General features: G+C 32.3%; 1 protein-coding gene across 1 annotated transcript; it reads right to left on the reverse strand.

Moving 5' to 3' along the window:
* Window positions 1-1,862: 1,862 nt before the first annotated feature.
* Window positions 1,863-21,913, reverse strand: LOC137930080 (uncharacterized). Its single transcript, XM_068773192.1, has 8 exons — window positions 21,713-21,913; window positions 19,097-19,307; window positions 17,552-17,908; window positions 10,320-10,505; window positions 7,527-7,645; window positions 5,407-5,571; window positions 3,861-4,031; window positions 1,863-2,159 (listed from the first exon to the last, which is right to left on the reverse strand). The coding sequence occupies exons 1-8, from the start codon at window positions 21,911-21,913 to the stop codon at window positions 1,869-1,871; spliced, it is 1,701 nt and encodes a 566-aa protein (XP_068629293.1). The 3' UTR covers window positions 1,863-1,868.
* Between the last annotated feature and the right edge of the window lie 483 nt (window positions 21,914-22,396).

The raw sequence follows: 22,396 nt of genomic DNA on the forward strand, positions 1-22,396 counted from the left end.
TACTATTGTGATGTTGCGAAAAAAATTTAAAATATAGCATTTTTAATAAACTAATATTAAGCGGTTTTAATGTTTTTTTACACATTTTAACAAACATTAAGTTTTTATTGTTCTTGTTTTTTTTAAATGTTCAGTAGTATTTCCTATTCGCAATTAAAATCCCATAAATGAGTTTTTTATACTTATTAATTATTGCTATAAATACGACATATGTTTTGTGTAAATATATAGCCCCATTTTGAAAAGAATTACTAAATGTTCACTCTATAACAGAGTGGACATCAACATTATTCTTTATCCACTTTACTCTAGTCTTTCTTTCACTGCACTTTTGTAAGCAAGTGAAAGGGACAGATGGTTGTTGGCGTCAACATTTGTAAAGATGCGTTTACATGAAAACTTTAATTAGTGACAAGCTTGACATATCATACATATGTATTTTGATTTTCATAGTTCCCTTTGTAAAATATTCTTAGACATGTATCAATTACGTATCATTAGTGTTATAAAAATATATGTCTTTATAAACACATTTTAATAACAATTGTATATGAAAAAAAGGTATAGTGAAATATATTTTGTTCTTAAACTGTGTAATAAATGAGTACACATAGACATTTATATGCCGAAATAACAATGAATATGTATATATTTATATGTATAACAATGTATATAAAAATGATTTAAAAATTTGTTTTAGGGTCCAATAACAGACCGATTGCACAGTTATCCGACCTTGTAAATAAATGCTATTTTATATTTTTAATATTAATTTGATATTGGCAAAATAGTTTTTATATGTTGGCTTCATTTTTATAAAAATCGTCTTAAGTACTATGACTATAAAGCTCGGTTTTGCATGCACGTTATACGTTAATAGCATTTAGCATTTAGTTCTTAAAGTAGATTATATTGATTTATAATAAATAGCATAATCCCGTATTAGAGGCTATGTTATCAACCATGTACATATATAATCCACACTGATTTTTTTATAGTTTCTTAATGAAAACGTGAAAAGAGTAAACATAAAATTTAATTCCATCACAGTAGAGATTGTTAGACTTATATGTGACCGCGACGTTGTGTCTCTAATGGATATATTTAAAAAAAAATCCACCAAGGGCGTGTGCTCTTTCATTTTTTTTCATACAGTAGGGTGTCTAAGAGGAAATGGGTATTATGAAATACCTCTATATTTCATGACATTATAATATGTTATCCAGCCGTTAAAGTTAATTATCTTTGTAAGAAAGGGTATAATTTTTTTTCTTGTAAAATGGATAGCTGTCTTACATGACATAAATACTGTTTTACTTTTCAAACTACTGTGACACAAATCAATCGTACTTGCTACTATTTACTTTATTAACAAACGCTTAATTAATAAAATTATTAGTACGCATTTTTTTTATTCCAGTCGTTTATGATGCTCATTGTGTGACTAGATCATTTCTATTTTTTAAATAAATGATTTGGTCAATTATATTTCAAGTAGATTGAACTTTTTATATACAGAATAAAATAATGCACAAAAATTATTTGAGGTTAGTCTAAATATATTATTACATTAATTAAATTGTAAAATTTATTTATTTTATCCATTTCATTCCATTGTCATGCTTGTGCTTTATTCCTACCTACAATTGTTTTTCTTATTGATAGCTTAATCAGTTATGTTCTAAATAGATTGAACTATTTATATAATACAAAAAACTGTTTTAAGTGTAGTCAAAAGATATTATTTCGTTTATTATTTTGTATAAAAATTGTTTTTTTTTTACATATTTAAGTAAGTTAGTGTGATGCTTGTTTATGTGTTAATAGAAGTAGTAGCACACAACGTCACGAATATTTTAGTTTACTTTTTAACAATATTTCTCTTTTAAAACCTTCCTAAGAATCTTACCGGCTGGATTCTTCGGTATCTCATCAACAAATTGCACTTCCTTTATGTTCTTGAACGATACGACTTTGTCGTTGACGAATTGTGATACTTCGTCTTGTTGTAAAGTTGCTCCTTTTTGTTTGACTACGAATGCTTTAGGCGCCTCTCCTGTTATAGAGTCCGGTATGCCTACTACAGCACAGTCTAAGATCTTCGGATGTGTTCGCAGGATCGTTTCCAGCTCAGCTGGAGGTACTTGGAAGCCTTTAACCTGAAAGTATCCACTTAGTTTGTTATTTTCTTGTAAGTTGAGTAACAGTTGATCGTAAAAGCGCCCACATTATGTGAATAATACAAAACTTTTAAATCCCTGGCACATATTATGAATAAATATACTATAGAATCGTGACAAGCCCAAAATTATAGGTGATAGAGTCAGATAAAATTAAAACCTTATATCTATTCATAACTATAATTGTCGCTGAAAGATAACTATATGAAATTTTTGTTAAGCATTTATAATTTCTCTATAAGATTAAATTAGGAATGACGAGATTCGTAGACGTAAAAAGGTAATCCATAAAGCCCAGCAAATTAGCAAGTTCAATTGGCAGTGGGCGGGTCACATAGCTCACAAAAACAGATGGCCACTGGGACCTTGTGGTTTTGGAATGAAGACCAGATTGGCAAACCCAACATGGAACGTCCACTTATATGCTGTGCAAATGACCCTATATAGGTCATTGGAAGAGGCATTAATGTTAATCTTTGTCCAGTGCTGGACATCCTATGACTGGAATGATGATGATGATAAGTTTACAAGTAGATTAGTTTTGATTTCTCTACTTATTATATATATTGGTCGTGATTTCAATTCACATTAGTAATCCTGCGTGAGTGTAGATCATGGATGGCCAAGTTCCTTAAGAGTTCGAACCAACGTTCGAAATTTGAAATTTTTCGCGAACTTTTACAATTGCATGCACAAAATATGTGTATTGAAGTTAGATATGATGACACACATATATGCCAGCAATCTTAATAATACTTAAGATGCCAGTTATTTAATTATGATCGGTATTTGGATTTCGCTAATTTTATGGTTGAATAATAATGATAATTAAAGCTTATGTAAATTTAAATATTGAAATAACTTGACAATCAATTGCTACCAAAAATAATCGTTCAAAGAGCCGCAGTTTGGCCACCCCTGATATATATCATTATAAGAACATAAAATTAATTATCATTATACACGTTTTAAGATCCTTCATATGTTTGAATTCTTGCGAAGCTATTATATCATAAATTTAGCCGATAGATGCCTACTGAATAGGTCTCCTCTCCTATCTTGCTACCTGCATCCAGCGACTTCCAACTACTTTGACTATGTCAACAGTCTACCATTTTTAATCATGACAAACACTAAATACTTTGGTTGCATTGAAAACCATAATGATATAATTTAATCACTGATCCTTAAAGTTTTATCTAGGGCAATATTTCACTGTATGAATGCCACTGTATACTTATGGTTGCACAGAAATAACCACTTTGTAAATACCGTTTTTTTTTTTAAATGGCCCTCGCTATTGGAGGCGTCCCGTACCCCTAATTAGTTGGGATCAGGGTCTTTGTTTACAATTAAGTTTTTCAGATCTTTCATCTTTATTCTTCACTCACTGTCATTCTTCTCAATTTCTTTTATTCTTACCTTACTTCCATCACAATATCTTTCATTTTGTTCTTTCATTCCTTCTTGCTTTCATCGCCTTCCTTCCATCATCTTATTACTCTTAGGTGGCTAGGTACATTTTTTTATTCTTTATTTTATTATTGAGTTATTCTATTTTTTATCACAGTTTTCTTTGGGTTGTGCTTTCTTAATACATTACTACACGGAAATACCGTTTATTTAATGGGAGGCCTACCTAAGCATCGTATAATATTTATAATGCATAATACTAAATACCTTAATTAATTCTTTCAGTCTGTCAGTGATGTATAGATATTTATTTTCATCATATTTTCCAATATCTCCTGTTTTATACCAGCCATCTTCAGTAAGAACCTCTTTCGTCGCTTCGTCGTTTTTGAAGTAACCATTCATAAGGTTCGGACCTCGGAACCAAATTTCACCTTCCTGTGAAAAACAAAGCAAATTTTAAAATAAATTGTAAATTTAAAAGGGATACTATAGTTAGTATAAAAGATATTGACAATCCGTTAAAATAATAGTAGGTAGCGATAGGCTTCCCAAGGAGCCGTAGAACTTCGCTACTTTAAATCAGATCATAAGCTAGGAGCACTCTGCACTTTGTCACTTCAAGCCCATGTAATCTGCAAATGCCAGTTCGACATTAGAGTTCGGTTAAAAAAAAAGAATTTCACAGGTTTCTCGAAATGAAATATGATCATGCCAAAAAGAAGTACCGTATGTCGGACGCTATTGGGTATAACAGATGTAATCATACATTTTAACTACATATATGCCTCAAGAAAAACTTAGCGACTGTGAACTTGCTGAGGCTTAGTGTGAGAGACCACGTTTCTGTTCTGAAGGTCATCACTGGTGTACATAACGTTTAGCGACGTGGTTCCAGCACGGCTTGGTAGATGGCGCCACAGCAAACATAAAATATTGACCGCGTATCGGTTGGGGTTTTGGTTGAAGAAAGCAATATTACAAGAGAAATAAGCAAATACCCAAGTCAGTTAATAGCACGCAAGACGGAACAATGGAAGATATAATCGGAAACAATTAAGAAACAAGGTAAATTAGTTCTTTGAAGAATAAAGTAAATGCTATGGGCTACACACAGCGGTTAAGACCAAGAACAACCAACGGTCGCGAGGGGTAAGCGCGGTGTGTGGAGGCGTGAAATATATTTAAGAAAGAGTCAGTACGAATATACGAGCATTACAAACGGTCGACGCCTCTGTTCATTGTAATTGTTTTAATTTGTACCCACTTATAGTGATACAAAAAAATTCTCGAAAAAAATCCAGGAGTTACTTTTTCTATTCTTTCTGCGAGACTTGGGTAATCTACACTAATCTTACGCCAAATGCGACGTGTACGACTGGTAACATACTATATAACATACATTTTGATGTATATGTCATTAAATAAATATACATTTTTATCATATTAATAAAATAATCGTCGTCGATAACCAGCCAGTCTCGTCGGAAGCAAGTTCCGATCGTATATCATGGGGGACGACAACTTCCGATTATAGTAAACAGAAGCGTTGCTGGAGTGTCTTCCGCCATTTCACCCCGACGCTTTTTCGAAGTGATAGTAGTTATATTAATCAGGCAATAGCAACCGACCAAGCCAAGGTACAGTCCTTTTGGGCGGTGTAGGAACGCCATAAAAAATATAAAGCCTAGTCACTCCATGGTGCATCCAAATCGATCTACGAGCACGGCCACCCATCCAATCGAAAAAAATGTTATTATTTATTATTATAAATAATTAGCTTATAGGTTGTAAGAAGTGAATTTGTCAGTACCTTTCCAGGTCCTAGTGCCTCTTTAGTTTGAAGATCAGCGATTTTTACTTCACAGCTCCCGAACAAGTGGCCCACGGCTGCATGGTTGGTGTCTCCCAACCTCCCTATCGATGTACCGCCATTTGTCTCAGTCAGTCCGTACCCTTGCCGGAAGCCTATGTTTTTCTACAAAGATATATTACATGACATATTAAAAACTTTGGTTTCATTCTAGAGTAACACGTTTACCAAAAAAGTGGACAAATGATCCAAAGTTCCTATTTAAAATCTATGGGAGAGGCTTATGCCTAGCAGTGAACGTTGCACGTCTGAAATTATTAGAAAACAAAATATTACATTAATGTTTTATTATTGTTACAAAGAATGACTTACAGAACCCTCTAAACAATAAACACGGAACCCTGGGATCAAGAAGTGCTGTAATTGATTTTTGTGTACGGTTCTCGGAAATTTTAACCGAGTACTATCTCGAACTTACTAGAACCTTCTCGGTAGTATAAATAGGTGTATACAATGTCGACAGTTCGGTGTTGTTTTTCGAGTTATTAGATTAAGATCTACGATCAGTGATACAGAGTGACTATTTGGTATGTTATTTGGACAGTGATGTCTTTAGCGATTTGGAAGCGAAGTTTGGACTAAGCGAAAGTATACTTTGTGTTAAAGTAGGGTGACCATCTAATTTGTGAATAAAGAACTCTTTGTGAACTAGTGGTGTTTCATTTAGAGTCATAACTCACAGTGCGTAACATTACCATAACCTTCAAAACTACACTTAATCAGAATTAATACGAATTTCAGAAATTACATATTATTGTATATAGATATTTATAATATTTAAACATGATACTAAAGCAGTTTTTATTATAAATATACTGTTTGCGATTAACTGGGTCATTTAAAACCTTTTCACATTTTTGTTATTTTTTACTTTTTATATTGACGTTTATGTCGCGATACATTTTTGCTTGTACGTTTGTTCTGACAGTATATTTTTACGTATTATTTTACTGTTACTTAGTTTTGTAAAATTATAAATAAATTAACACCATCTTTATTATTGATTTAATCCTTTTAAATAGTCTACACGATCACGAACATATAAATATTCTTATTCGTAACTCAAAAATCGTATCCGACTATAATGGTGGTTAATTTTTCGATATATAGATATTTATATTTTTGTTATTAATATAGCAAATCCAGATATTGACTAATTATATAAGCGGTCATGAAAAAAGTTAAACATAGCATAATGTTTATTACACATAGATAGGCGTAAACTGACTATATCTCAAGTTGACGGATTGTTACAAGTATCATTATCTGTTATTACTACTTGAACTCTCTGCAATGATATATTATCAGTCGTATGCATTATTTGATATATAAGATATATTAATAAATGTCTTATATTTGAAATACTGCAATATCTATAGATGAAGATCGATGATGAGCATTTGTGTTACTGGTGATGACATAGATACTGTCGTTTGATAGGCTTTAAAGGTTTAAGATCACCTAGAGAGAAATACATATGATTATGCTGAGAGCTTCGAAGCTAAATCGAATCAAAAATAAAGAGATTTACCAAAGAACAAAGGTCACTGATGTATCTCGAAGTATTGGTCGACTGAATTGGCACTAGGCAGGGAACAACGTTCGAGCAATTGACGGCAGTCAAGGCTGGAGATCGACTCATGATGGTAGAAGAGGAATAGGTTCCTCCTAGTAGATGGATCGGCTACTTAATAAAGGTCACAGGAAGTCGAAGAATGATATAATAAGGGCTCTTCTCTGACAGCTAAAGGGTGAATGTACAGCTACATTCAACCCTTTAAAGCATGGTTGCACAGATTTATTAAGACTAGGGGCCACTCGGGTAAATCATGAACTGATGGCGGGTCGACCGCCAGAAGTATAGGTAATTAATTTTTTTTTTGGTTTTATTCTGGAATAGAATTCAATATTTTTCGAACGTACGAGAGTAATATTTTTGCTGTCGACGGGCCACCAGTATTCGACCGGTGGGCTGCATGCGGCCCGCGGGCCGCGATCTGTGCATCAGCTTTGACATCTATAATCAATCATCCTGTATGACATATGTTTTTCAAACTTACATTTTTATTTAATACTGCCATAGCATCGCTTGCTGATAAAGGCGCCGCTCCACTAATAATTTCTCGTACAGATTGTAAATGATCCGGTGTCACCGCTGGGTGTTTTCCAAGGAATACCACTGTAATTATATAAAAGTAACTTTAATAATTTTGTCATAAGGTTCATAATATAATGCAAATTAAATTTTATTAAATCTTGCGCGGAATTAATTTTAATTATGATTATCTAGATTATGCGACTATGAGATACAAATGCCTTTGATAAAAAATGTTTTATTAAATAATTAATTTATGTGGAGGTCATATCAGGTCTGGGTGTGGTAGATACTGTTGGTTTGTTTCCATTTCAATTGTTTTCTTTAAAAAGAATAATAGATCTGTCGTCTTCAAATTTAACAAATCCTTCATAGGTTTATTTTTACACATATATAATAAAGTTCCACAACATATCTAAGACCATCCTTTTCTTAATTTCAAATCTAAAATTTTAAATTTATTCAGAGATTTTTAGTTGATCGACATGAATTTGTTCTGTTGATTCATATGATTATTATTAAAGCGTACATATAAAAATTGTTAAATTTTATTTAAAAGGAGAGACTTGAGTTTCTGATAGGCTCAATCAAGATTCTGAGTCGACATACTATATATATCGCTAAATAATTGAAGATTTAAAAGTGCGTGTAAATACATACACGAATAAAGATATTTTGAATATGACTTTGTTTACCGTCGACAAAGTGTCAATTAATGTGCCTGGTTACCCTGAATATCTGAATAACAGAGAATCAGGTTTGTAGCGTTCACCCTTGTATTGTTGTCCACTATCGCCACAATACTTGTTTTTTTTTTCAAAAATTCAATTTGAAATTCGAACGCCAACTGTTATGTGTAAGCTGTTGTGTTAGGGTCGTGTAAATTGAAATGGAAGGAGGCTACGGAGGGAGAAAGAACATGAGACGAGACACAAGTACAAAACAAGAGAGAACATCTGAGCTCCTTATCCTAGTCCGACCTAGGATCTGGATCTGGACATCGGAGGGTGTTATACCGCGCCCTTCTCCAACCCCCATAACTTGGCCTTAGCGACGGGTTCGGGGTGATTCACCGCACGTATGATCTTACGGTGCTACGTAAACTAAATCTCGTGTATTTATGTTGGGTACGTGACTTCAGCTCTAGTCTAAGGAGTTAGGCACTAGATCACCGCCATAGAAACTACGGCAGTATGCGAAAGCGTTTAGGTTTAACAAAAGGCTTTCAAGAAGACCGTGGGGGTTTAGCTGGTGGGAGTCCGGTAACCCTTTCGTTGCCCCCGCAGCGGAGGGTTATCCCATGCAGGATTTCCCCACGAGAAAAAAAAGGGTCTTGTAAACTGTAAATACTCTTTGTACGTATGAATACAGCATCGCGTACAATCTTCTATTATTTACCTTTTCAACGCTTTAGGGCAGTAACTGCACTCCTGCCTGCTAATCGCGTATAGGTTCACCTATTTTTATATTATCACATAGTTATCGATATTTTATTTAAACACCCACATACTACCTCTTTTTTATTACTAGTAGCAATACGAGCTTGGCATTATTTCATTATTAATTATAAATTAATCAGGCATTATACACACGGACATTTGGCCGACATATACGAGTAATTTATAAAAACTTAGTAAAGTTTGAAAAAAAAAAATTACACCAAGTTGATATATATTAATGCCGTCTATCGTCAAAATGTCACTTTACTAATTATATATCCCCCTTAAGGTTCCATATTGATCTTTGAGATTACACTCGATACCTCTGATACATAATTACGTAAATATATCGTGTTTGGAGCATATAAAAAGCATGAAACTTCATTAAGAGTTAAATTACGAAAAAGAAATAAAGTAATGCATGGCACGCGCGATTGTTACGTACTTTTCAACGCTTTAACAATAAGATTACAAAACGGCTGTAAAACGAAATATTTGATCTTGACGAAAATAATAAAATTATACATAAGTAATAATAATGGTTGAATATGAAACTTTCATTTATTTATAATATACGATTTAAATTTGAAAATTTAATTAACGCGTACTAAGGTCATCGACGTAGGTCGAAAAATTTCTCGTATGAAGTGAAATTTTGAAGGGCACATCGCTAGTGCAAGCGACGGCTGTTGAGGCTGAACTAGATGTACGGACGACATAGTCAATGTCGGAACTGGCGATTTATAATTTGATTCCAGCGTATCAAGATCATTTGAGACTTATAGCAAAACTTTCAAGCAATGGTAGCCTAGTGGTAGAGGACAGAGACTTGCGATCGTAGGTCGCGGGTTCGATATCCGGAATATAATCTTAAATAATTCACTCCTTGAGCATTAATTACATAGTATTATCACTGCTAATAAACAAGCAATGAGAGGGCGGGCAGCAGAAATCTCTGTGTGACATAATACCAAACTGCGACCACCAAACTACATGCCAAGCGTGACGATTATGGTAAATATTCCCATTAATATATTTGGAAGAGGCCTATGCTTTGCAGTGGGCGTCTAGTGGCTGAAACGACGACAAATTTGTTTTGTAATTAAGATATTAAAGTCTTCGTCTTACGTATATTTTCTTTATGTCTGACAGATTTATCGAAGTCTGTATTTTTAATTCTCCGATGTAAAATATTTGAATATTCTCGCGTCTCAAAAACTGTATATAGTTAGGTACAAAAGTTGGACGATAAATTAGTCTGAATGTCACGTGTGGTTATTGAATTAAATGAATATTACTTTTATTGTTTAAATACATACCCATTGGAGGCACGATGTAAAGATGTTCAACCTTGTGCTGGACTATGGTCTTCAGGAACAGCTCAGGTTTGAAGCTGGCGAAGGTGATCAGTTTAGTGCCTCTACCCAATAGATTCAACATCACTGCATTGAAGCCGAAGATGTGAAAAAAGGGTAATATGGCTGGAAGCGCAGGCTGATAGTTCGCTGGAAATATTACATAATTATTAGTATCGAAGTTACGCAAGTGGCATTTGGGTTCGAGGTGGCAGGGTGCATAGAGCCCTTAACTAAAACCTCTTGAGATAGATCACGCTGCGCCTCCGCACTAAACAGACCTATCCGCGACGCTCCTGCTCACAAATAGCATTCTGTTCTGAGTCTCCATTTATAAACCTTTTTTAAAAAAAGATTTTGTAATAATAAGATGTAAAAGGCAACCGTTCAGTGCAATAGATGGACTTGGCGAAGTGGTAGCGTTTACGAGACGCAAGGAAATGCAGTCGAGAGTGGGAATTTGGATTTCAGGCTGGATGAAACATCTCCCCGCGGTTGACTTAACATGGAGGTTTCCCTACAATGTTTAGGAAGAAAAAGAAGAAGCATAAATGTATAGGAAGTCAAATATGTAATGTGTAATATGGGCTCTGAGATAGGATTCATTGATTCTGTCAGAGTTGGCAGATTTAGGGTCTTGTAACAGTTGCGCGATCTAATTTATAACACAAGAATTGAGTGCAAATAAATGTTTATATGAGGGTGACTTAATAACAATTATTTAATATAGGTATACACTTTGTAGTTTCACTACAGGCTTTGCTATTCAAAGGGACAGTTCATATATATATATATATATATATATATATATATATATATATATATATATATATATGTGTGTGTGTGTGTGTGTGTGTGTAATATATAGACCGATTTTAATAATTATTTTCGTATTATAAAAAACAAAAAAAATAGTGTATGAAAACGTTAAAAACTTATTTTAGAGTGAAAGGTGTTACAAAGTACGCGTGAGGCCAGACTGCGTATACTACCACGGAGCAACACAGACACAGACTCGCACGGCAGAAGCTCAGAAGCATTAAGAACAAAAAAAAATTATGACCCTAGGCTATATTCGATTGGTGCCGGACGCTATCAGCCGTTCTGGCTTTTACAGCTTCTTCGGACTGAGGGCTCGCGGAGCCGAAATCTAAAAACTACGTCAGAGAGTCATTCATAATTATGATTTCACGTCAAGACACAAAGTCCGTGTTTTAAGCGATATATTCGTCCCTTGAAGTTATTACGCAACATTTTAAATAATAAAAACTTTACAGCGTCATCTTTGTTTCACCTTTGAATATTGAAATAAATTTCAATGTCAAAGTATATCTCAATAGAGTAATAATAACGTATAGTTAACTATGACTAGTAATAAGCAGCGCTATTAATTTTTTAGACAATTCTATGCGCAAGAAAAATATTTAAATAACAAAGCACAAAATGTTGCCATGCACAAAAAACCGATATTAGAATTTTTGTTTTTTCCATTCTATTATATAATATACATGGCACTCACAAAACAATATTATTGTCGGACTTGTTTATCTAATCTTTTGTTTTGTTTTTGTTATTAGCGTTGTTACTATGGCAAATACACCTTTACCAAGTTTGCAATGAAGAAGCTTAATTTAAACCTATGTATTACTAGCTTCTTGGGATGCTTTTCACAGGCTATCATTTCAGCCTTAGGAAGCCCACCGCTGGACATAGGTCTTGTAAACTTCCCAATAAGATCGGTGAAAAAAAGCGGCTAAGAGAACCAACGGCATAGTTAAGATGGTGGGAAGTCAATTGATACGGTCAGCGCAAGATCACTCATCGTGGGGATAAGGATTCTTACTGAGGACCTATGCCTTGTATAGGTGGTGATGGGCATATATTGGTTGATATGATGATGATTAAGTGCTTTCCGACAATCGAACACGTCGTACGATGTGCTCGCCTATATTTTTGTCATTTACTTTTTATTTGAACTATATCTGGTAAAATTACAGGGGTGATAAGAAAAATGATACAAAATATTTTTGTATTTCAAAGATTGATATAAGATTCAACACAAAATGTGATATATTTATAGTTTTTGAATAAAAGCGATTTAAGGAGAATATGTCAGTCTCATATAGGAATATCGATTTTTATCCGAGGCATCGAAATTTAATTAATTTTTATATATAAAAAATAATTTTTCGCTTATCTAATTCTTTTTTTTTTCTAATTTCCTTTTTTAAGTTTCCTTATAATTTATGTACAATTTATAGGAAAAAGTTGCTATTTCCATTTAAACTTGCATTTGTAACTACGATAAATAAATCGCAAAGGGTTTGTGACATCAATAATATCAAATTCAAGTATTTTATATTAATTAATTGTCGCTCATTTCGATGTTGGAAAAATATCAAGATTATTTATTTACGCACTAAAAAATATAAGTTATTGACGCTGTATCAAAACGGAGAACGCTGCATTTTTTGAATAACTTTTTTTATTTATTTAAAAAAGGTTTTAGCTGTTAGTTGTCCATGTTTTAAATTAGACAAATAAATTAATTAATACTTAATTATTCATAGCTAAAACAACATACGATAATAACCGACATAGTCAAGGTCCATGTTACCGGTTCAATTAGCAATCTCTGGAAGAGAGATATGTCTAGCAGTGGAAATTTTATGTCTTTGCTGAATAGGCGCGTTCACACATACACAAAATATAACATAACACTACACACACATCTGCAAGAATACCATTTAGTTCGGAACAATTAATAAATGTCTTCATGTGTGTGTATATTTATTATGAGTACAGTTTTTTTGTATCTGTATGTTTGTATTTTTACAAGTTAAATTACTGTAATTATTGTGTGCAATAATTACTGCAATTTAACTTGTAAATATATATTATAATATATGTAATAAAAATATATTATAAACAATAAATATATATTATTAATGATTCTGTTTGTAACTTTAAATATAGAGAAACACATTATAGTTTGTATATCAATGCTTGAATATTACGATTTTAAATTGTACATTCGAAAAAATATGCATAATTATATTAAATTAACATTAAAAGTATCAAAAATAACTACAAGTAATTCACTGACAGGAAATAACGAATGTTTTTATGCGAATTTATTTCAAATGTTAATTTTATTTCGTATAAATCAAACAAGCAGTTTATTTGATTTCTTAACGTAATTGTTGATTCAAGGTAGCAGTTATTACATTTGAAACTATGTTTCAGTAAAGGATTTCCAAATCAGTATCCGTGTTAATTGCGACAAGTTTTACCTAATTTGATTAAATTATAATGAAATAAACTATTATTAATGATATAAAAATTAAACTTGTTTTCTTTTAGTTACGTCACTTGAAAATTACTACGCCGATTTTATTCATTTTTTTAGTTTGAATTTTCTAGAAAGTTCTTAGGGGAAATATTGAGAAAAAATATAGCGTTTACATCAGCAAAACCTTTTTTTTTATTTATTTGCTTGTTTCAAATTGATTATTCACAGTTAAGATGCAACGTTCGTGGGATCAGCTAGTAGATAAAAAAAAATATCTTTTACGTTAAATTTTCTCTCGTTTACCACATAAGTTACACATAAATACCTTAGATTATCATTTAATATAGGAACAGTATATAATTGATTCTTATTCATGAAATTTTTAAAAGATGTTATATTCTTCAAATATTTTGGAAACTATACTTTTGAAGGTATTCCGCATGATGACTTGCATATTAGGAAGCACTATCGCGTATTCGCGTAACTAAATAGAATATACTAAATTGGAAAGAGATGTTCCCATTGACCATTTGAATATACGGACGCATATTTGTCAATATCAAAAAAGAGTGACCATGATCTGTGACTGTTTTCTTAAAGCGTATGCACTATAATGTTCGTTTAATTAATGTCAAAATATAACGTAGGCTTTTTCAAACAATTAGAAATTAAGATACGCTCGTTAAACCTTCCTCTAGGCTTAATTAAATTAATAACTTCTTTGGGCATAACAATATACTGCCGTGTAACGACTCTGGATTATTATATAATATATTTAAGTTTAAATAAATATTGGTATTTTTTATTAAAGTGTAAAGATTTTAAAAGAGCAATTGTTGACTTTCTTGCCAGTTTACCTCAGGAGATCCCGCATTACGTGCTTAATCACAGATTTAGTACAATTTTTTATAATAATAAAAATAATTGACTATTTAAAAACGCGTGTTAATGCCCACTTTGCTATTTTATACATCTGCAGTATACATAAATTAAAATTACATCAAGTTTTCGCATAGGTAATGTTTATGTATGTGTTCTTTGTACAGGTAACACAACATTAAAAATATACTTTATACAACATTGCAGAAATATTAGACCAAATGGAATAAAAAAAAATATTAAAGAGAAAGTGATCGCACCTAAGTTTAGATTGACTTCCTTAGAAATTTCTTTTCCTGATTCTGAAGGCAATATTAAAAGTTTGGACAAAGTTACCGGTGTTTTAATTATATAATTCTGTATTTTAACATATCTTCAAAGAATCCTCAAAATAACTTGCCAATCAACAAATAAAAAAAATAAGAATATAGAATTTACAAATAATATATGTAAATTAAATTTAGTCAATACTTCGGAGTATTTAAATGAAATTGTTTTTAGTGTATCTATTCATTTTACTTATACATCTGGTTTACTTTAGACCAAAAGGCCTCTTAATATTAAAGTGTTTCCTCCGGTGCGCAATCTTTTTCAAGGCTGTGTGTTTAAAAATACTCAATTGAAATTAAATATCTGTTATGTATACAGTGAATTATTAATATGGTTTCTAAACACTATAAGAGCCGCAAAATAAATCAAAGAAAGAAATGGCAGACAATTGTTTATACATTCCGTTATAAGAACTGCACATTCATTAGATAGGATAGTGTAACCAGAAGTTTGTCTGATAATAGGGCCTTCGCAGGCAGGGGCGGCTATAGCTCGTGTAGGGCCCGTGTGCAATGTAACCCTGGCCTTCAAGACGCCCCCCCCCCCTTCTGCGGCGATACCTATTAACTTTGTCGTAGTCGCAGCAATAATTTTTTTTCATATTCCAACAAGCTATTTTATAAGTAGGTATAGCTTACAGTATGGTATTAGTTACGGCCTTTTTTCTTACTACGGCAGAATAACACTCGTTGTTTTTATGTAAGAAAAAGACCAATATTTATCCACGTCCGCACATGCAATGGTAGTCGTGCAATGAAATGCACCGCCCGCCTGCTCGCTGATAAATGCAGCAAACAATGCGAATCACCCAACGGCCACCACTAAATTACTCGACACGTGTTTCACCCCTCCACGGGGCATCTTCAGGAGTTAATAACTTTGTTTTAACTCGTTGTTTTTATGCCTGTAGCACCTTTCTGTTGCGAAACTAATCGGCGAATCGTGATAGATTTCAAGACGATGCTCTTAGCTGTCTCACTATAGGTTAAGCCGCCCCTGTTCGCAGGAAGGCTTTCATGGGGCGTCGAGGCAAATGTCACTGAACTTGCAGCGCATGAACTCTAAGGTTGACAGCGATGACAATTGGCCATTCAATATTTTATACGTGAAAAAAAACATTTCGAATTAGAATTTGAAAATGGTCACAAAAAAATAGAAACCTGATGAAGTTTGTAACGCGCTCGGATCACATCGGGTTAGGTAACGGACTATCGAGAGATGTAAATCTGATTCTAGTCTCTATCAAATTGGGATCAAGTTATCTTTTGGTGATGTAAACAAGTAATCACTATGAATGATGATAAGTGAATGAATGAATACACTAAAACAATTTAATTTAAATACTCCGAAGTCTTGAATGTGTTCATTTTTACATTTATAATTTGTAAAGTGTACATTGTCATTTTTATCTCTGTTGATAGACACGTTATATTAAGGATTTTGATGATATGCTAACAACAGAATAATATACAATACGACACTGAGCAAATAACTTTGTTTAAATTTAAATTTGCCTTCAGACTCAGATGGAGAAATTTCTAGGGAAGACATTCTAAATGCAAAATAAGCCGTGTTTTATATATATATATATATATATATATATATATATATATATATATATATATATATATATATATATACGTAAAGAAAACTATACTTGAGCAAATGCAAGATTTATATATCTTTCAAAATCAGAGGAAATAATAAAACAAAGGGAGGGAAAGATGTCCGCGATTTATTGATAATAAATGAAAACACAAATTCTCTCATGCCTAATTTTGAAAGACTGAAAATGAATTTCGGAGGGTAGATTCTATATCTAGTTTGCGGAGTAAGTATCTCAAGAGTTTTGGTGACTTACACGATCGAGAGAAGTTACCTATATCAAGATGTGTATCTAAACCGAGGAAAGAGAAGGAAAAAGAATCTTTTCCAAAACTACCCGAACTTGAACTGTTTGACGGAAACAGAAAATTTTACTACGTTTTATGAAACATTCTGCTCTTTGGCCCATAATCAATTTTATATTTTCAATATAGATAAATTTTATTACTCATTATCGTGTACCCAAGACGCTGCTTTACAAACTGTACGCAATCTTCCAGTAACTAAGATTTAGTTTGGCAAAACCTACTTAGTAAATATCAAGATGATAGCATTTTAGTTGGTTGGTACATATGTTGAAATTTTCGCCACGTAATAAAGTTCTAGTCTAATTTAGAATCATTTGACTATTTACATAAAATAAATAAATACATTTAAAAAACTTTTAAGTTAAACGGTTTTTTGATACCCACCCATATTGTGTGGGTTGTGGAAAAATATGTACCTAGTCCGCCATATTGGAACGGCATCCATCTTGAATTATAAATTTTGACAAAGTCATCGTGTTTTACTAGTGTAGCCCTTTCATTTGGTACCCATATTGAGGGGGTTAAGGAAAAATACGTAATCCGCCATTTTGTATCGGCGGCCATCTTAGATTTATAGTGTTATTGATTTTATTATATTGTATTGTCATCTAAATTAAATGTGTGTACCAAATTTCAGATCAATCTGACAACGGGAAGGTGCATAAATTTCAATTTCTAATTTTAATCCAAATAAATTCCGTACGGGTCGAACTAAATAAGACCGTTTAATAAATAAACAAGCGAACTTAATTTAAAAGCGTCATATAATTTTTTTAACTTACCAGTCGCTTCATCAACCCCGAGAATGTTCGGATCATAAATCATCTGGTTCATTGAAATAACAGATTGATGCGTTAGTACAACTCCTTTAGCAAAACCGGTAGTACCACTCGAGAAGGGCAATATCGCGACATCATTTTTACTTCTTTGTACCGATTTCAGACAATCAGTGTCCACTGTTACATCCTCTGCGAACTCTGCAAACTTTATAGTACCAGCTGGTAGCTCATCATTGTCTATTAAAATTATAGCTGGTTTTGTTTTAAGCGATTTAATAGCTTCCGCAACGTTCGGGTAAGACAGCTTAGACGTCACGATCGCTTTGCATTCAACTAGCTGTACTTGTCGCTTTATCTCGTCTGTTAAGAATAAACAATTATGATTACAATAAAAAAATATTATTTCTAAGATAATATAGACAACAAGCGATTAACACAATTAAAAAAATATTATGCTTCTTATCTAAATAGCTTAGTTGGTATCACTTATAAAAGATCTGCATTGTATTGAGGTTAGCAGTAGTTTCAATCGTCTTTGTCAATAAAAAAATTGTCTTTACAGTTACGTAGAGTCAGATACACAAATCTTTTTCTTTTCAGCCTATAGTCGCCCACTGTAAAGCATAGGCCTTGCCCCCAAAGATCGCCACGATATCTTGAGCTGCAGCTTCAACGACTTCTCTTGACCCAGGCCGCGTCTACTGGCTCTTTGTCGCCACTCGAGAACCTCGAAGCTCCAACGGCCATCGATTGCATGGGCCATGTGCTTCGCTCATTGCAACTTCAACCAGCAGTTCTTCGAGCTACGTCGGTGACATTCTTTTGCAGATCTACTGACTTGCAATTCGATCTTGCGAAACTTCGAACATAGCTCTCTCTATTGCTCGTTGGGTGACCTTGATTATTTTTATGAGGGCCAAGCCATAACACAAAGCTATATATAAAAAAGTTTCATTTGAATCATCATGATATTTTGATCCATTGGACTTCATCATCGTCATATCAGCCGGTAGACACCCACTACAAGGCCTAGGTCTCCTTCAAGGATCGCCATGATGAACTGTTTTGAGCTGTCCTCAACAACTTCCAGCGGCCTAAATAAAGTTAACATTAGGGTAAGAAGTTGAGGATGTATTCATTAAATTCGCAAAGAGGGCTGTGGACAGCTAGTACATATATGTATTGACTCATCACGATATCTCAAGAACCATAACAATTAGAGACTTGAAATATAGTAGGATTATTGCTTTAGCAGAGTAGATATCCGCTAAGAACAGATTTTGCGAAAGTCCATCCGCAAGAGGCGTTAGGGTTTTTTTTTAATAACAAAAATGACTGAAAATATTTTATGAAATTATACCAATAAAAGCGATGCAGGCCATGCCTAATAGACGGGTGACAGGGAATAATAAAAACAATTCATTTAGTTTGTTAGGCGACCGGGGGGGTTTATTACATAATATATATAGAAACTGTTCACTACCGTAATGATTCGATACTTTGTAACGCTAAAAAAAAGTGATAAAAAATCTAAGTACAATTACCCACCGGCAGTGTAAGCTGGGTTCATCATACTTGCAATACAGCCCGCCTCCAGTATCCCCAAAACTGTACATGGATATTCAGGAACATTGGGTAGAACTACAGCAACTACGTCATCATTTTTTAGTTTCAATTTGGTACGCAGCGATGCGGCTAAAGAGATTGACATTTTGTGAGTCTGAGCGTAGGTGTATCCGTGTCCTGTTGCAGCACACACCTGGAACGTGTCTGAATTTGTATTAAATATCATCGACAATAGTTAAAATCTTTATACAGAGGAGATTATATTATGTTATTTAGAAGAGAAGATTTCTTGCAGTAGAGCTAATCATGCTCAAACGTTTTGTATTGTTTCGATAAAAGTTTGTGCTGTTAGCCCTGAAGCTTTTACAGCTTCATCGGTCAAAAGTTCACGGATCGGAAAGGTCCGTGAATCTTCTTTCTATATAATATTTTTTTCAATAACTTTCTGCATTGTATCATTTTTTTTTGATGAGTTTAAATAGTTTTGTGGTCAATATCTAGCTTTACTTCATCAAAAATAGAATTGTCTTTATCCTTACCAGGTCTACTGTAGCAAGATTAAATGTCCTTTAAAAATAGTTAATTTTTAATAAATGTATGTACACTATTTTTCATTTTTGATGACAGATAACTAAACTAACATATATACTAAATTCCTTCTATATATGTACACATTTGAATTAGAAATACATCAAAATTGGTTAGATTATTTTAATACCTAATTGGGTTTTTCTGAAATTTATTGATTACCAAATATGAAAAAAAACTTTTACTTCAAGATCAAAAATACGATTAAGACACGGCATAAAATGTTTTATAACAGACACATAATAAATCAAAGAAATCAAATTGTCAAAATCTGGATCTTTATGTCAGTGGGAGGAGATTTAGCAAAAACATAGCTATAAATTATTAATATATATTAAAATATACAGAAACCTTAGTGAGTTAAAAATTTATGTAGTATCTTTAAAATAATTTTTGTATGTATATATTCATATAAAGTAGTTACACAGGTTTTATTTTAATAATGTACAAAGTTCACCATATAAAACAGACATTGTAATAACACTATTTCTGATGATAATTACATAAACTTCTATAATATTAAGTGTATGCCAGTAATATATTATTAAAATACGAGGTCATTACAATGTACTGTTTCTGACATAATTAATATGGACTGAACAAATAAATGTAAACTACACAAAACAAAAGCAGGTATTTTGTGTCAATATACTGACAAAAGAACAATAACACTGCAATTTTGTTTCAAATAAAACTTAAATGTTGAATACAATTTTAAGTAGGCAAATTAATATCATAATAAGTGTATATGTAAATAATTTTTTTTTGCGATGGTAATTTTTCTTGATAATATACTAAAAAAATAGTAACTTGTTTATGAGCAGTAGCAATCCCATATAAATAATACACAAAGTGTGAATTAATCAGAATTGTATCTCAAGAACTGAACTGCAACCTATGATCACAATTCTTCACATTCTACTGCTGGGCTAACACTGTTTAATGTGATATGTAATGATCTGTCATATAATAATGGCTATTAATGTAACACATAAACAATATATTTTTCTCTAATTCATGGTAAGAATTTTTTACATGAGACACATTATTTAAAGTTTTACTTCTACCATATACAAAAGAATCATAGCAGACAATATATTCAAATAAATATAAATGAAGTGTATGTTAAAACTAAAACAGCTGTTTTTTACCACATGCATATGAATACATAGATTTTTTTATTATTTATATATATTTGTCTGTCCCTGGCTAATTTCTGAAATGGCTAGACAGATTTTAACAGGACTTATACTGGCAAGTAGTTCATAGAATAAGGACTAACTTTTTTAACTTTTGGCTACTTTTACTTTAGAAAAATTCTTATATTATAATTGTGTAATGACTTCCACAAAAATCAGTATGAACCATGCGAAGCTGGTGGGGGACAGCTATTATACATAAAAAGCTATGAAATATTGACTGCTTCATTATATATCTACTTAAATCAAATTTATTATTCTTACTTTGTGTACAAAACAATTGTACAAAGTTCTTTAATCAATGGATGAAGTTTTTACTATCACAATTAACAATACTGAGTATATTGGGTGTAATAAAGAAATGAGAAAAAATACAAAGTATGGTTTGGCATAAATAAAATATAAGTAATAAGTTATGCATGTAAACGATCATACATAAAAGGTGACTGGTTGGTAGTAAAGCTTTAAAGGTTTTTGCGACTAATGAACTATACAGTCACCCCTTTAAAGCTACCAAAATTAAAAATAATCATCAATGTAATTTTATATAAAGTTTATATATATAAGGAATAATTATCATAAATCACATTATGATTTTAAAGAACATTAAATGTTATAACAGTACTGATCAATATCAACATTTACTTATCTTAGTAGGAAATTTTATCCATTTATCTGATTATTAAAGTTGTTTTTTTTTTAAATTATAAATTGTATCAAAGTTTCCACTTACAATGTATCTTAACATTAAAAGATTTTAGATATTAGTAAACATATGAATTAAAATCAAATTTTAAAATATTGCACTTACCACTGCAGTTTTATCTGGCCACCGATCCAAATTTTGCCACACATATTGATTAACTGTGCTATTAATAACTGGTACATCATCATAAACAGATTTGAGGATATTTGGCTCATTTTTTTTACTGTATTGTTTAACACATTGCGTTGAGATCACTTGTGTTTGTTTCCTTAAATACAGTACACTTTGTCTTAAAGCACTAGCCATGCTTTTTTAAGAACTGCAATCAAAGTTTTGTGTTTATAATGTGATTAAATTATATTTGTCATTTCAGAAGAGATAATATTAATTAAAGCAATTATACTTTAATTAATATATAAATAATAATATATTTAAAGAGTTAATATACTATAATAACAGAAAACAGCAAAACTACAATTATGCATAGTCAACAAAAATTAAATGTTTAAAAATTAAATATGAAATAATATTTAAAAAACGAACACGTACCTTGCCGGCGGAAGTTTTAAACGGAGTGCGAGAAGAACAATTCGAACAATATTGTCAAAGACAGCAAGTTATCAATTTAGACTTTGAACTCCACTTTGTGTAACTATTTTAAATGTATTCACCTGTTGCTAAAAAAATCCTTGGATGTCATGGGATACGTATACAAAACAACTTTCAAAACTCGTTTTTTTTTCTTGTAATAACCGTTTACGCAAAACTAAACTCGATAACATATTTTTA

This window comes from Battus philenor, unplaced genomic scaffold, assembly GCF_028537555.1.
Source record: "Battus philenor isolate CCGP_79_NKW_IND1 unplaced genomic scaffold, ilBatPhil1.0.hap1 SCAF_11, whole genome shotgun sequence".
NCBI lineage: Eukaryota > Metazoa > Arthropoda > Insecta > Lepidoptera > Papilionidae > Battus > Battus philenor.

What these genes read in the sequence shown, in the direction of transcription:
- LOC137930080 (XM_068773192.1), bottom strand. Translation starts at nt 21,913, where the DNA reads ATGGCTAGTGCTTTAAGACAAAGTGTACTGTATTTAAGGAAACAAACA. An exon ending in TTACATCGTGCCTCCAATGG is followed by an intron (nt 7,646 to 10,319) that starts GTATGTATTTAA and finishes ATATAATTACAG; the next exon opens with TGGTATTCCTTGGAAAACAC. An exon ending in GACTGAAAGAATTAATTAAG is followed by an intron (nt 2,160 to 3,860) that starts GTATTTAGTATT and finishes GGATACTTTCAG; the next exon opens with GTTAAAGGCTTCCAAGTACC.